General features: G+C 38.1%; 1 protein-coding gene across 1 annotated transcript in view; it reads right to left on the reverse strand.

The window, feature by feature from the left end:
- Positions 1-17,761, reverse strand: part of TMBIM1 (transmembrane BAX inhibitor motif containing 1) — a 35,666-nt gene extending 17,905 nt beyond the window's left edge. The window contains exons 1-2 of the mRNA XM_056551705.1: positions 17,726-17,761; positions 9,075-9,112 (exon numbers count right to left, since the gene is read on the reverse strand). Coding sequence (XP_056407680.1) covers positions 9,075-9,103 — 29 coding nt within the window. The 5' untranslated portion in view covers positions 9,104-9,112; positions 17,726-17,761. The remainder of the gene's footprint in view (positions 1-9,074; positions 9,113-17,725) is intronic.
- Positions 17,762-18,218: the final 457 nt, after the last annotated feature.

The following is an 18,218-nucleotide window of genomic DNA, read 5'->3' on the forward strand; positions in this document are numbered from 1 at the left end:
GCATAGAGGCAGCCGCGTCTGCCTCTCGTCATGGTGTTCCTGCTCATGTTATCAGGAAGTTAGGTCGCTGGAAGTCCAGTGCGTACATACGTTATGTTCCAAACCCCAAATTGGAGATGCAGTGTGCTTTTGAATCGCTTGTGTTGTAATTACTAATAAAGCTTGTTTTGATTTCTGAGTTGCCTGTTTGGTTTGAGTTTTGCCCTCTTATTTTACAAGGTGTACCCTTACGCGGCAGTATATGGCACAGTTCAGACTGCCTAGCCATAGTTGAGTTAGTATTAAGTAGGTAGGCTCGCTATTTGTAGCCCCAAGCACAAATATATATATATATATATACAGAGGAGAGGAGATCTATATATATATATATATATATATATATATATATATATATACAGAGGAGAGGAGATCTATATATATATATATATATATACAGAGGAGAGGAGATCTATATATATATATATATATATATATATATATATATATATATATACACAGAGGAGAGGAGATCTATATATATATATATATATATATATATATATATATACAGAGGAGAGGAGATCTATATATATATATATATACACAGAGGAGAGGAGATCTATATATATATATATATACAGAGGAGAGGAGATCTATATATATATATATATATATATATATATATATATATATACAGAGGAGAGGAGATCTATATATATATATATATATATATATATATATATATATATACACAGAGGAGAGGAGATCTATATATATATATATATATATATATATATATATACATACAGAGGAGAGGAGATCTATATACACAGAGGAGAGGAGATCTATATGTCTATAAGTCTGATGACTGACGCTCCGCCATATTGTGAAGAATAAATAAGAATATATCGTGTTCTATCACTATTATTGGGGTGAGGAGATCCTTCCGGTCTGATGACTGATGATGAAGCCCGGTGATGTCATACGCTAGAGGGGTCACATACAAAGAGGGCGGGAGTATATAATGCCTGGTGATGTCATATACTGACTGGGTGGGATTATATAAGGCCTGGTGATGTCATATACTGACTGGGTGGGATTATATAAAGCCTGGTGATGTCATATACTGACTGGGTGGGATTATATAAAGCCTGGTGATGTCATATACTGACTGGGTGGGATTATATAAAGCCTGGTGATGTCATATACTGACAGGGTGGGATTATATAAAGCCTGGTGATGTCATATACTGACAGGGTGGGATTATATAAGGCCTGGTGATGTCATATACTGACTGGGTGGGATTATATAAGGCCTGGTGATGTCATATACTGACTGGGTGGGATTATATAAGGCCTGGTGATGTCATATACTGACAGGGTGGGATTATATAAGGCCTGGTGATGTCATATACTGACAGGGTGGGATTATATAAGGCCTGGTGATGTCATATAGTTAGAGGGTGGAGTTATATAAGGCCTGGTGATGTCATATACTGACAGGGTGGGATTATATAAGGCCTGGTAATGTCATATACTGACAGGGTGGGATTATATAAGGCCTGGTGATGTCATATACTGACTGGTGTTACGCCGAGCGCTCCGGGTCCCCGCTCCTCCCCGGAGCGCTCGCAACATCCTCGCTACTGCAGCGCTCCGGTCAGATCTACTGACCGGGATGCGCTGCGATACCGCCCCCAGCCGGGATGCGATTCGCGATGCGGGTGGCGCCCGCTCGCGATGCGCACCCCGGCTCCCGTACCTGACTCGCTCTCAGTCGGTCCTGTCCCGGCGCGCGCGGCCCCGCTCCCTAGGGCGCGCGCGCGCCGGGTCTCTGCGATTTAAAGGGCCACTGCGCCACTGATTGGCGCAGTGGTTCTAATTAGTGTGTTCACCTGTGCACTCCCTATGTATACCTCACTTCCCCTGCACTCCCTCGCCGGATCTTGTTGCCATTGTGCCAGTGAAAGCGTTCCCTTGTGTGTTCCTAGCCTGTGTTCCAGACCTCCTGCCGTTGCCCCTGACTACGATCCTTGCTGCCTGCCCCGACCTTCTGCTACGTCCGACCTTGCTCTTGTCTACTCCCTTGTACCGCGCCTATCTTCAGCAGTCAGAGAGGTTGAGCCGTTGCTAGTGGATACGACCTGGTTACTACTGCCGCTGCAAGACCATCCCGCTTTGCGGCGGGCTCTGGTGAATACCAGTAGTGACTTAGAACCGGTCCACTAGCACGGTCCACGCCAATCCCTCTCTGGCACAGAGGATCCACCTCCTGCCAGCCGAATCGTGACAGTAGATCCGGCCATGGATCCCGCTGAAGTACCTCTGCCAGTTGTCGCCGACCTCACCACGGTGGTCGCCCAGCAGTCGCAACAGATAGCGCAACAAGGCCACCAGCTGTCTCAACTGACCGTGATGCTACAGCAGCTACTACCACAGCTTCAGCAATCATCTCCTCCGCCAGCTCCTGCACCTCCTCCGCAGCGAGTGGCCGCTTCCGGCCTACGACTATCCTTGCCGGATAAATTTGATGGGGACTCTAAGTTTTGCCGTGGCTTTCTTTCGCAATGTTCCCTGCACTTGGAGATGATGTCGGACCAGTTTCCTACTGAAAGGTCTAAGGTGGCTTTCGTAGTCAGCCTTCTGTCTGGAAAAGCCCTGTCATGGGCCACACCGCTCTGGGACCGCAATGACCCCGTCCCTGCCTCTATACACTCCTTCTTCTCGGAAATTTGAAGTGTCTTTGAGGAACCTGCCCGAGCCTCTTCTGCTGAGACTGCCCTGCTGAACCTGGTCCAGGGTAATTCTTCCGTTGGCGAGTACGCCATACAATTCCGTACTCTTGCTTCCGAATTATCCTGGAATAATGAGGCCCTCTGCGCGACCTTTAAAAAAGGCCTATCCAGCAACATTAAAGATGTTCTGGCCGCACGAGAAATTCCTGCTAACCTGCATGAACTCATTCATCTAGCCACTCGCATTGACATGCGTTTTTCCGAAAGGCGTCAGGAGCTCCGCCAGGATATGGACTTTGTTCGCACAAGGCGTTTTTTCTCCCCGGCTCCTCTCTCCTCTGGTCCTCTGCAATCCGTTCCTGTGCCTCCCGCCGTGGAGGCTATGCAAGTTGACCGGTCTCGCTTGACACCTCAAGAGAGGACACGACGCCGCATGGAGAATCTTTGCCTGTACTGTGCCGGTACCGAACACTTCCTGAAGGATTGTCCTATCCGTCCTCCCCGCCTGGAAAGACGTACGCTGACTCCGCACAAAGGTGAGACAGTCCTTGATGTCAACTCTGCTTCTCCACGCCTTACTGTGCCTGTGCGGATATCTGCCTCTACCTTCTCCTTCTCTACTATGGCCTTCTTGGATTCCGGATCTGCAGGAAATTTTATTTTGGCCTCTCTCATCAACAGGTTCAACATCCCGGTGACCAGTCTCGCCAGACCCCTCTACATCAATTGTGTTAACAATGAAAGATTGGACTGTACCGTGCGTTACCGCACGGAGCCCCTCCTAATGTGCATCGGACCTCATCACGAAAAAATCGAGTTTTTGGTACTCTCCAATTGCACTTCCGAAATTCTCCTTGGACTACCGTGGCTTCAACGCCATTCCCCAACCCTTGATTGGTCCACAGGAGAGATCAATAGCTGGGGTACTTCTTGTTTCAAGGACTGTCTTAAACCGGTTCCCAGTACTCCCTGCCGTGACCCTGTGGTTCCCCCTGTAACTGGTCTCCCTAAAGCTTATATGGACTATGCTGACGTATTTTGCAAAAAACAAGCTGAGACTTTACCTCCTCACAGGCCTTATGACTGTCCTATTGACCTCCTCCCGGGCACTACTCCACCCCGGGGCAGAATTTATCCTCTGTCCGCCCCAGAGACTCTTGCTATGTCTGAATACATCCAGGAAAATTTAAAAAAGGGCTTTATCCGCAAATCGTCCTCTCCTGCCGGAGCTGGATTTTTCTTTGTGTCCAAAAAAGATGGCTCCCTACGTCCTTGCATTGACTACCGCGGTCTTAATAAAATCACGGTAAAGAACCGCTACCCCCTACCTCTTATCTCGGAACTCTTTGATCGCTTACAAGGTGCCCACATCTTTACCAAACTGGACTTAAGAGGTGCTTATAATCTCATCCGCATCAGGGAGGGGGACGAATGGAAAACGGCATTTAACACTAGAGATGGACACTTTGAGTATCTGGTCATGCCCTTTGGCCTGTGCAACGCCCCTGCCGTCTTCCAAGACTTTGTTAATTAAATTTTTCGTGATCTCTTATATTCCTGTGTTGTTGTGTATCTGGACGATATTCTGATTTTTTCTGCCAACTTAGAAGAACACCGCCAGCATGTCCGCATGGTTCTTCAGAGACTTCGAGACAATCAACTTTATGCCAAAATGGAGAAATGTCTGTTTGAATGTCAATCTCTTCCTTTCCTAGGATACTTGGTCTCTGGCCAGGGACTACAAATGGACCCAGATAAACTCTCTGCCGTCTTAGATTGGCCACGCCCCTCCGGACTCCGTGCTATCCAACGTTTTTTGGGGTTCGCCAATTATTACAGACAATTTATTCCACATTTTTCCACTATTGTGGCTCCTATCGTGGCTTTAACCAAGAAGAATGCCAATCCTAAGTCCTGGTCTCCCCAAGCGGAAGACGCATTTAAACGTCTCAAGTCTGCCTTTTCTTCTGCTCCCGTGCTCTCCAGACCTGACCCATCTAAACCCTTCCTATTGGAGGTTGATGCCTCCTCAGTGGGAGCTGGAGCGGTCCTTCTACAAAAAAATTCTTCCGGGCATGCTGTTACTTGTGGTTTTTTTTCTAGGATCTTCTCTCCGGCGGAGAGGAACTACTCCATCGGGGATCGAGAACTACTGGCCATTAAATTGGCACTTGAGGAATGGAGGCATCTGCTGGAGGGATCAAGATTTCCAGTTATTATTTACACCGATCACAAGAATCTCTCCTATCTCCAGTCTGCCCAACGGCTGAATCCTCGCCAGGCCAGGTGGTCTCTGTTCTTTGCCCGTTTTAACTTTGAAATTCATTTTCGCCCTGCCGACAAGAACATTAGGGCCGATGCTCTCTCTCGTTCCTCGGATGCCTCGGAAGTAGAGGTCTCTCCGCAACACATTATTCCTCCGGACTGTCTGATTTCCACTTCTCCAGTCTCCATCAGGCAAACTCCTCCAGGGAAGACCTTCGTTTCTCCACGCCAACGTCTCGGGATTCTCAAATGGGGTCACTCCTCCCACCTCGCAGGCCATGCGGGCATCAAAAAGTCCTTGCAACTCATCTCTCGTTTCTATTGGTGGCCGACTCTGGAGACGGATGTTGTTGATTTTGTGCGGGCCTGTATTGTCTGTGCCCGGGATAAGACTCCTCGCCAGAAGCCTGCTGGTCTCCTTCATCCTCTGCCTGTCCCCGAACAGCCTTGGTCTCTGATTGGTATGGACTTTATTACAGACTTACCCCCATCCCGTGGCAACACTGTTGTTTGGGTGGTCGTTGATTGATTTTCCAAGATGGCACATTTTATTCCTCTTCCTGGTCTTCCTTCAGCGCCTCAGTTGGCAAAACAATTTTTTGTACACATTTTTCGTCTTCACGGTTTGCCCACGCATATGGTCTCGGATAGAGGCGTCCAATTCGTGTCAAAATTCTGGAGGGCTCTCTGTAAACAACTCAAGATTAAATTAAACTTCTCTTCTGCTTATCATCCTCAATCCAATGGGCAAGTAGAAAGAATTAACCAGGTCCTGGGTGACTATTTACGGCATTTTGTTTCCTCCCGCCAGGATGACTGGGCAGATCTTCTACCATGGGCCGAATTCTCGTACAACTTCAGAGTCTCTGAATCTTCTGCTAAGTCCCCATTTTTCGTGGTGTACGGCCGTCACCCTCTTCCCCCCCTCCCTACTCCCTTGCCCTCTGGTTTGCCCGCTGTGGATGAAGTGACTCGTGATCTTTCCACCATATGGAAAGAGACCCAAAATTCTCTTTTACAGGCTTCATCTCGCATGAAAAAGTTTGCCGATAAGAAAAGAAGAGCTCCCCCCATTTTTGCTCCCGGAGACAAGGTATGGCTCTCCGCTAAATATGTCCGCTTCCGTGTCCCCAGTTACAAACTGGGACCACGCTATCTTGGTCCTTTCAAAATCTTGTGCCAAATTAATCCTGTCTCTTACAAACTCCTTCTTCCTCCTTCTCTCCGTATTCCTAATGCCTTTCACGTCTCTCTTCTTAAACCACTCATCATCAACCGTTTCTCTCCCAAACTTGTTTCTCCCACTCCTGTTTCCGGTTCTTCTGACATCTTCTCCGTGAAGGAGATACTGGCCTCCAAGACGGTCAGAGGGAAAAAAATTTTTTTGGTTGATTGGGAGGGCTGTGGTCCTGAAGAGAGATCCTGGGAACCTGAGGACAACATCCTAGACAAAAGTCTGGTCCTCAGGTTCTCAGGCTCCAAGAAGAGGGGGAGACCCAAGGGGGGGGGTACTGTTACGCCGAGCGCTCCGGGTCCCCGCTCCTCCCCGGAGCGCTCGCAACATCCTCGCTACTGCAGCGCCCCGGTCAGATCTACTGACCGGGTGCGCTGCGATACCGCCCCCAGCCGGGATGCGATTCGCGATGCGGGTGGCGCCCGCTCGCGATGCGCACCCCGGCTCCCGTACCTGACTCGCTCTCCGTCGGTCCTGTCCCGGCGCGCGCGGCCCCGCTCCCTAGGGCGCGCGCGCGCCGGGTCTCTGCGATTTAAAGGGCCACTGCGCCACTGATTGGCGCAGTTGGTCTAATTAGTGTGTTCACCTGTGCACTCCCTATGTATACCTCACTTCCCCTGCACTCCCTCGCCGGATCTTGTTGCCATTGTGCCAGTGAAAGCGTTTCCTTGTGTGTTCCTAGCCTGTGTTCCAGACCTCCTGCCGTTGCCCCTGACTACGATCCTTGCTGCCTGCCCCGACCTTCTGCTACGTCCGACCTTGCTCTTGTCTACTCCCTTGTACCGCGCCTATCTTCAGCAGTCAGAGAGGTTGAGCCGTTGCCGGTGGATACGACCTGGTTACTACCGCCGCTGCAAGACCATCCCGCTTTGCGGCGGGCTCTGGTGAATACCAGTAGCAACTTAGAACCGGTCCACCAGCACGGTCCACGCCAATCCCTCTCTGGCACAGAGGATCCACCTCCTGCCAGCCGAATCGTGACAACTGGGTGGGATTATATAAGGCCTGGTGATGTCATATACTGACTGGGTGGGATTATATAAAGCCTGGTGATGTCATATACTGACAGGGTGGGATTATATAAGGCCTGGTGATGTCATATACTGACTGGGTGGGATTATATAAGGCCTGGTGATGTCATATACTGACTGGGTGGGATTATATAAGGCCTGGTGATGTCATATACTGACTGGGTGGGATTATATAAGGCCTGGTGATATCATATACTGACTGGGTGGGATTATATAAAGCCTGGTGATGTCATATACTGACTGGGTGGGATTATATAAGGCCTGGTGATGTCATATACTGACTGGGTGGGATTATATAAAGCCTGGTGATGTCATATACTGACTGGGTGGGATTATATAAAGCCTGGTGATGTCATATAGTTAGAGGGTGGAGTTATATGAGGCCTGGTGATGTCATATACTGACTGGGTGGGATTATATAAAGCCTGGTGATGTCATATACTGACAGGGTGGGATTATATAAAGCCTGGTGATGTCATATACTGACTGGGTGGGATTATATAAAGCCTGGTGATGTCATATACTGACTGGGTGGGATTATATAAAGCCTGGTGATGTCATATACTGACAGGGTGGGATTATATAAGGCCTGGTGATGTCATATACTGACTGGGTGGGATTATATAAGGCCTGGTGATGTCATATACTGACTGGGTGGGATTATATAAAGCCTGGTGATGTCATATACTGACAGGGTGGGATTATATAAAGCCTGGTGATGTCATATACTGACAGGATGGGATTATATAAGGCCTGGTGATGTCATATTCTGACAGGGTGGGATTATATAAAGCCTGGTGATGTCATATACTGACAGGGCGGGAATATATAATGCCTGGTGATGTCATATACTGAAAGGGTGGGATTATATAAAGCCTGGTGATGTCATATACTGACTGGGTGGGATTATATAAAGCCTGGTGATGTCATATACTGACAGGGTGGGATTATATAAGGCCTGGTGATGTCATATACTGACTGGGTGGGATTATATAAGGCCTGGTGATGTCATATACTGACAGGGTGGGATTATATAAGGCCTGGTGATGTCATATAGTTAGAGGGTGGAGTTATATAAGGCCTGGTGATGTCATATACTGACAGGGTGGGATTATATAAGGCCTGGTAATGTCATATACTGACAGTGTGGGATTATATAAGGCCTGGTGATGTCATATACTGAAAGGGTGGGATTATATAAAGCCTGGTGATGTCATATACTGACAGGGTGGGATTATATAAGGCCTGGTGATGTCATATACTGACAGGGTGGGATTATATAAAGCCTGGTGATGTCATATACTGACATGGTGGGATTATATAAAGCCTGGTGATGTCATATACTGACTGGGTGGGATTATATAAAGCCTGGTGATGTCATATACTGACTGGGTGGGATTATATAAAGCCTGGTGATGTCATATACTGACTGGGTGGGATTATATAAAGCCTGGTGATGTCATATACTGACTGGGTGGGATTATATAAAGCCTGGTGATGTCATATACTGACAGGGTGGGATTATATAAGGCCTGGTGATGTCATATACTGACAGGGTGGGATTATATAAGGCCTGGTGATGTCATATAGTTAGAGGGTGGAGTTATATGAGGCCTGGTGATGTCATATACTGACTGGGTGGGATTATATAAGGCCTGGTGATGTCATATAGTTAGAGGGTGGAGTTATATGAGGCCTAGTGATGTCATATACTGAGGGGTGGAGTAACACAAGGGTCTTCAACTAAACTAACTTTATGTAGACAAATCCAGAGACCACCACAAGATAATCCCCCGTGATCTCATGACTACAAACGGCGCTTAACACCTACCTGGCGATTGTTCCCGTCATGAAGGACATAGCGAGTGTCTGCGGAAAGAGAAGAATCATCACACACAATAAAAGATGGAGCCGGGGGGCCCGGGGGCAGCATCCACCAGGAAGAGGGGCAGAAAAGACAATGGGGGGGGAGGGGGGCAGCAAAAGACATTGGGGTGGGCAGAAAAGACAATGGGGGGGAGGGGGGCAGCAAAAGACATTGGGGTGGGCAGAAAAGACAATTGGGGGGGAGAGGGGGCAGGAAAGACATTGGGGGGGGGGAGGGGGGCAGCAAAAGACATTGGGGGGAGGGGAGGGCAAGCAAAAGACATTGGGGGGGGAGAGGGGGCAGCAAAAGACAATGGGGGGGAGAGGGGGCAGGAAAGACATTGGGGGGGAGGGGGGGCAGCAAAAGACAATGGGGGGGAGAGGGGGCAGCAAAAGACAATGGGGGGGAGAGGGGGCAGCAAAAGACAATGGGGGGAGAGGGGGCAGCAAAAGACAATGGGGGGGGGGAGAGGGGGCAGCAAAAGACAATGGGGGGAGAGGGGGCAGCAAAAGACAATGGGGGGGAGAGGGAGCAGCAAAAGACAATGGGGGGAGAGGGGGCAGAAAAGACATTGGGGGGGGGGGGCAAATTCACAGAGCAGACGAGGGCAAGACAGAAGCACAGGGAGCAGAATGGGGCCACAGTAATAACCAACACATGATGCCACTTCCTGAGGACATTACTGTGGGGCCCGGACTGCCCACCACCGACCCCAACCACTGATATAGTGAGCAATATTATATATATATATATATATACTGTTATATACTATTACATACTGATATAAACTATTATCTACTATTACATACTGATATATACTATTATATACTATTACATACTGATATAAACTATTATATACTATTATATACTGATATATACTATTATCTACTATTACATACTGATATAAACTATTATCTACTATTACATACTGATATATACTATTATATACTATTACATACTGATATATACTATTATATACTATTACATACTGATATATACTATTATCTACTATTACATACTGATATATACTATTATCTACTATTACATACTGATATATACTATTATATACTATTACATACTGATATATACTATTATATACTATTACATACTGATATATACTATTATCTACTATTACATACTGATATATACTATTATATACTATTACATACTGATATATACTATTACATACTGATATATACTATTACATACTGATATAAACTATTATCTACTATTACATACTGATATATACTGTTATATACTGATATATACTATTATATACTGATATATACTATTACATACTGATATATACTATTATATACTATTACATACTGATATATACTGTTATATACTATTACATACTGATATATACTATTATATACTATTACATACTGATATATACTGTTATATACTATTACATACTGATATATACTGTTATATACTATTACATACTGATATATACTATTACATACTGATATATACTGTTATATACTGATATATACTATTATATACTGATATATACTATTACATACTGATATATACCATTACATACTGATATATACTATTATACACTATTACATACTGATATATACTATTACATACTGTTATATACTATTACATACTGATATATACTATTACATACTGATATATACTATTACATACTGATATATACTATTATATACTATTACATACTGATATATACTATTATATACTGATATATACTATTATATACTGATATATACAGATATATACTATTACATACTGATATATACTATTATATACTATTACACACTGATATATACTATTATATACTATTACACACTGATATATACTATTATATACTATTACATACTGATATATACTATTATCTACTATTACATACTGATATATACTATTATATACTATTACATACTGATATATACTATTATATACTATTACATACTGATATATACTATTATATACTATTACACACTGATATATACTATTACACACTGATATATACTATTATATACTATTATATACTATTACATACTGATATATACTATTACATACTGATATATACTATTATCTACTATTACATACTGATATATACTATTATATACTATTACATACTGATATATACTATTATCTACTATTACATATTGATATATACTATTACATACTGATATATACTATTATCTACTATTACATACTGATATATACTATTATATACTGTTATATACTATTATCTACTATTACATACTGATATATACTATTATATACTATTACATACTGATATATACTATTATATACTATTACATACTTATATATACTATTATATATTATTACATACTGATATATACTATTACATACTGATATATACTATTACATACTGATATATACTATTACATACTGATATATACTATTATCTACTATTACATACTGATATATACTATTATATACTATTACATACTGATATATACTATTATATACTATTACATACTGATATATACTATTATATACTATTACATACTGATAAATACTATTATATACTATTACATACTGATATATACTATTATATACTATTACATACTGATATATACTATTATATACTATTACATACTGATATATACTATTATATACTATTACATACTGATAAATACTATTATATACTATTACATACTGATATATACTATTATATACTATTACATACTGATATATACTATTATATACTATTACATATTGATATATACTATTATATACTATTACATACTGATATATACTGTTATATACTGATATATACTATTATATACTATTACATACTGATATATACTATTATATACTATTACATACTGATATATACTATTATCTACTATTACATACTGATATATACTATTACATACTGATATATACTGTTATATACTATTACATACTGATATATACTATTATATATTATTACATACTGATATATACTATTACATACTGATATATACTATTATATACTATTACATACTGATATATACTATTATATACTATTACATACTGATATTTACTATTATATATTATTACATACTGATATATACTATTACATACTGATATATACTATTATATACTATTACATACTGATATATACTATTATATACTATTACATACTGATATATACTATTACATACTGATATATACTATTACATACTGATATATACTATTATATACTGATATATACTATTATATACTATTACATACTGATATATACTATTATATACTATTACATACTGATATATACTATTATATACTATTACATACTGATATAAACTATTATATACTATTACATACTGATATATACTATTACATACTGATATATACTATTATATACTATTACATACTGATATATACTATTATATACTATTACATACTGATATATACTATTATATATTATTACATACTGATATATACTATTATATACTATTACATACTGATATATACTATTATATACTATTACATACTGATATATACTATTATATACTATTACATACTGATATATACTATTATATACTATTACATACTGATATATACTATTATATACTATTACATACTGATATATACTATTATATACTGATATATACAGATATATACTATTACATACTTATATATACTATTATATATTATTACATACTGATATATACTATTACATACTGATATATACTATTATATACTATTACATACTGATATATACTATTACATACTGATATATACTATTATATACTATTACATACTGATATATACTATTATATATTATTACATACTGATATATACTATTATATACTATTACATACTGATATATACTATTATATACTATTACATACTGATATATACTATTATATACTGATATATACAGATATATACTATTACATACTGATATATACTATTATATATTATTACATACTGATATATACTATTACATACTGATATATACTATTATATACTATTACATACTGATATATACTATTACATACTGATATATACTATTATATACTATTACATACTGATATATACTATTATATATTATTACATACTGATATATACTATTATATACTATTACATACTGATATATACTATTACATACTGATATATACTATTATATACTATTACATACTGATATATACTATTATCTACTATTACATACTGATATATACTATTACATACTGATATATACTATTATATACTATTACATACTGATATATACTATTATATATTATTACATACTGATATATACTATTACATACTGATATATACTATTATATACTATTACATACTGATATATACTATTACATACTGATATATACTATTATATACTATTACATACTGATATATACTATTATATACTATTACATACTGATATATACTATTATATACTATTACATACTGATATATACTATTATATACTATTACATACTGATATATACTATTATATACTATTACATACTGATATATACTATTATATACTGATATATACTGTTATATACTGATATATACTATTATATACTGATATATACTATTATATACTATTACATACTGATATATACTATTACATACTGATATATACTATTATATACTATTATATACTATTATATACTATTACATACTGATATATACTATTATATACTGATATATACTGTTATATACTGATATATACTATTATATACTGATATATACTATTATATACTATTACATACTGATATATACTATTATATACTATTACATACTGATATAAACTATTATATACTATTACATACTGATATATACTATTATATACTATTACATACTGATATATACTATTATATACTATTATATACTGATATATACTATTACATACTGATATATACTATTATATACTATTACATACTGATATATACTATTATATACTATTACATACTGATATATACTATTATATACCATTACATACTGATATATACTATTATATATTATTCAAATGCAGTGGTGTCCGCTCACCTCCGGAGCCGAATCTCCGACACACCTGTGCTGTCACGGACCCGCCGGTCCCGCCCCGGCTTCAACAGCGTATAGAAGGAAGGATTGTCCGGCACCAGGTATGCTCTAAAAGATTTCTTTTATTCAAGCCATAGCAAGGAAACAGACATCACAGGACTGTGGTAATCTGACGCGTTTCGCTCTCTCTTGAGCTTAAACGTAGACTAAATTCAACAGACCAACATGCAATTTTAAAATAGAGACTCAATGGTCACATGATAAAATACCTGACGTAGGTAGTGATTATAGAAACCCGGCATGGATATCATCTGTTAGTATTACAGAATGGGTTGGATCCTGTCATTAGTGCGTTATTCGCTGTGTGTCTATCCTGTGAGTGTGAATATACGCCAAACACTAAGTGCAAAAACGACAAATATGCACAAAATAGGCCGCGGTGTGTTGGTATCGTGCATGTATAGGTCAATAGTAGAATAGAATAATTTATCTTCATATCTAGATAGCTCAAAAAAACTACATACATGGATATATATGTGTTAAAATTAAATGCATTGGATGGATTATGGCAAAATCACACATGCACGGGTAAATAATGCAAAAGGATAAGCAGCTTCTTTGTATGTGTAATTCTTGTAACCTACACGCATGTATACATATACCAAAAAATGATATCTACACCATTAGTTACTGGATGTACATAAATAAATTGAAACACTGCACAATTTTCTCTGTTTTGGTATAGATATATATCCATTGCGTATTAATACCATAATTTACAGCAACCGCACTCTAATAGGCATCAAAACACACTGGGCGGAATCACCCTCCCAACACTCGCACTAAGAGAAATTATTGGTCTACCAGAATTATGAATTGATAAAACATAATATAATAAAGAGCTGCGGCGCTCGGGGCGTCTGGCATTAATAGAGAGCAATTGATCCAATATACTGGAAATAGAAAAAGGACTAATAGTCCACAAAATACCAAAAATAAACAAAAAAGAGCAGTTTTTGTTACCACATACAGTGCGCAATTTGCCCAAATTAAAAATATCATTCATAAGTATACACCAGTTTTAGAGGGAGACCCAATATTGAGGGAGGTAGTTAAAGAGGGCATTATGGCGGTCTCCAGAAAAGCACCCTCATTGGGCTCCTCTCTATCACCAAGTCTATTTAACTCTAAAAAAGGAGAATACAGTACAAAGGACAAAATTAAACATGGTAATTGGTTGGATATTGTAGGGAATTGGGGTTGTGGTCACAATCGATGTATTACATGCACCACTCTAAAGAAATAATGTCTTGTGTAACTAAAAAAACATACCAACTACGTGAATACATTAACTGCAATACTACAATGCTAGTTTATGTGGCCACGTGTACCAAGTGTAACATGCAATATGTAGGGTGCACTACTAATACCCTCAAAACAAGAATCAGGAGACATATCTCCGACAGTAGGAGTGAAGGAGTAGGCATTTCCATGTTATCACGCCACTTTCGGGATGTGCACGCGGGGGAGTTGGATTCCCTGCGGGTGTCTGGTATAGAAAGGGTTAAGATAGGTATTAGAGGAGGGGATGTGAGAAAACGCCTCTTCAATAGAGAGACATATTGGATATTTCTTTTGGATACCAGATACCCGCGGGGAATGAACAAACGCTTAGATTTAATCATGACCTGTACATAAGAATATTGTCTAGCGCTATACGCCTCCCCAGACGCCCCGAGCGCCGCAGCTCCTTATTATGTTTTATCAATTCATAATTCTGGTAGACCAATAATTTCTCTTAGTGCGAGTGTTGGGAGGGTGATTCCGCCCAGTGTGTTTTGATGCCTATTAGAGTGCGGTTGCTGTAAATTATGGTATTAATACGCAATGGATATATATCTATACCAAAACAGAGAAAATTGTGCAGTGTTTCAATTTATTTATGTACATCCAGTAACTAATGGTGTAGATATCATTTTTTGGTATATGTATACATGCGTGTAGGTTACAAGAATTACACATACAAAGAAGCTGCTTATCCTTTTGCATTATTTACCCGTGCATGTGTGATTTTGCCATAATCCATCCAATGCATTTAATTTTAACACATATATATCCATGTATGTAGTTTTTTTGAGCTATCTAGATATGAAGATAAATTATTCTATTCTACTATTGACCTATACATGCACGATACCAACACACCGCGGCCTATTTTTGTACATATTTGTCGTTTTTGCACTTAGTGTTTGGCGTATATTCACACTCACAGGATAGACACACAGCGAATAACGCACTAATGACAGGATCCAACCCATTCTGTAATACTAACAGATGATATCCATGCCGGGTTTCTATAATCACTACCTACGTCAGGTATTTTATCATGTGACCATTGAGTCTCTATTTTAAAATTGCATGTTGGTCTGTTGAATTTAGTCTACGTTTAAGCTCAAGAGAGAGCGAAACGCGTCAGATTATTACAGTCCTGTGATGTCTGTTTCCTTGCTATGGCTTGAATAAAAGAAATCTTTTAGAGCATACCTGGTGCCGGACAATCCTTCCTTCTATTATATATTATTACACACTGATATATACTATTATATACTATTACACACTGATATATACTATTATATACTATTACACACTGATATATACTATTACATACTGATATAAACTATTATATACTATTACATACTGATATATACTATTATCTACTATTACATACTGATATATACTGTTATATACTGATATATACTATTATATACTGATATATACTATTACATACTGATATATACTATTATATACTGATATATACTATTATATACTGATATATACTATTACATACTGATATATACTGATATATACTATTACATACTGATATATACTATTATCTACTATTACATACTGATATTTACTATTATATACTATTACATACTGATATATACTATTATATACTATTACATACTGATATATACTATTATATACTGATATATACTATTATATACTGATATATACTATTACATACTGATATATACTGATATATACTATTATATACTATTACATACTGATATATACTATTATATACTGATATATACTATTATATACTGATATATACTATTACATACTGATATATACTATTATATACTGATATATACTATTATATACTATTACATACTGATATATACTATTACATACTGATATATACTATTACATACTGATATATACTATTATATACTGATATATACTATTATATACTGATATATACTATTATATACTGATATATACTATTACATACTGATATATACTATTACATACTGATATATACTGATATATACTATTACATACTGATATATACTATTATATACTATTACATACTGATATATACTATTATATACTATTACATACTGATATATACTATTATATACTATTACATACTGTTATATACTATTACATACTATTATATACTATTACATACTGATATATACTATTACATACTGATATATACTATTACATACTGATATATACTATTATATACTATTACATACTGTTATATACTATTACATACTGTTATATACTATTACATACTGTTATATATTATTATAAACTGTAATAAACTATTATATACTCACAAATATACTGAGAAGAATCACATTCCAGGGGAAACGTCTCCTGCAAACAAATACAAAAAAATGAAGCGCAGCTCTGGAGTATAATACAGGATATAACTCAGGATCAGTACAGGATAAGTAATGTAATGTATGTACACAGTGACCTCACCAGCAGAATAGTGAGTACAGCTCTGGAGTATAATACAGGATATAACTCAGGATCAGTACAGGATAAGTAATGTAATGTAATGTACACAGTGATCTCACCAGCAGAATAGTGAGTACAGCTCTGGGGTATAATACAGGATATAACTCAGGATCACTACAGGATAAGTAATATAATGTATGTACACAGTGACCTCACCAGCAGAATAGTGAGTACAGCTCTGGAATATAATACAGGATATAACTCAGGATCAGTACAGGATAAGTGATGTAATGTATGTACCCAGTGACCTCACCAGCAGAATAGTGAGTACAGCTCTGGGGTATAATACAGGATATAACTCAGGAT

Source organism: Hyla sarda, unplaced genomic scaffold (genome assembly GCF_029499605.1).
Source record: "Hyla sarda isolate aHylSar1 unplaced genomic scaffold, aHylSar1.hap1 scaffold_1163, whole genome shotgun sequence".
Lineage (NCBI taxonomy): Eukaryota > Metazoa > Chordata > Amphibia > Anura > Hylidae > Hyla > Hyla sarda.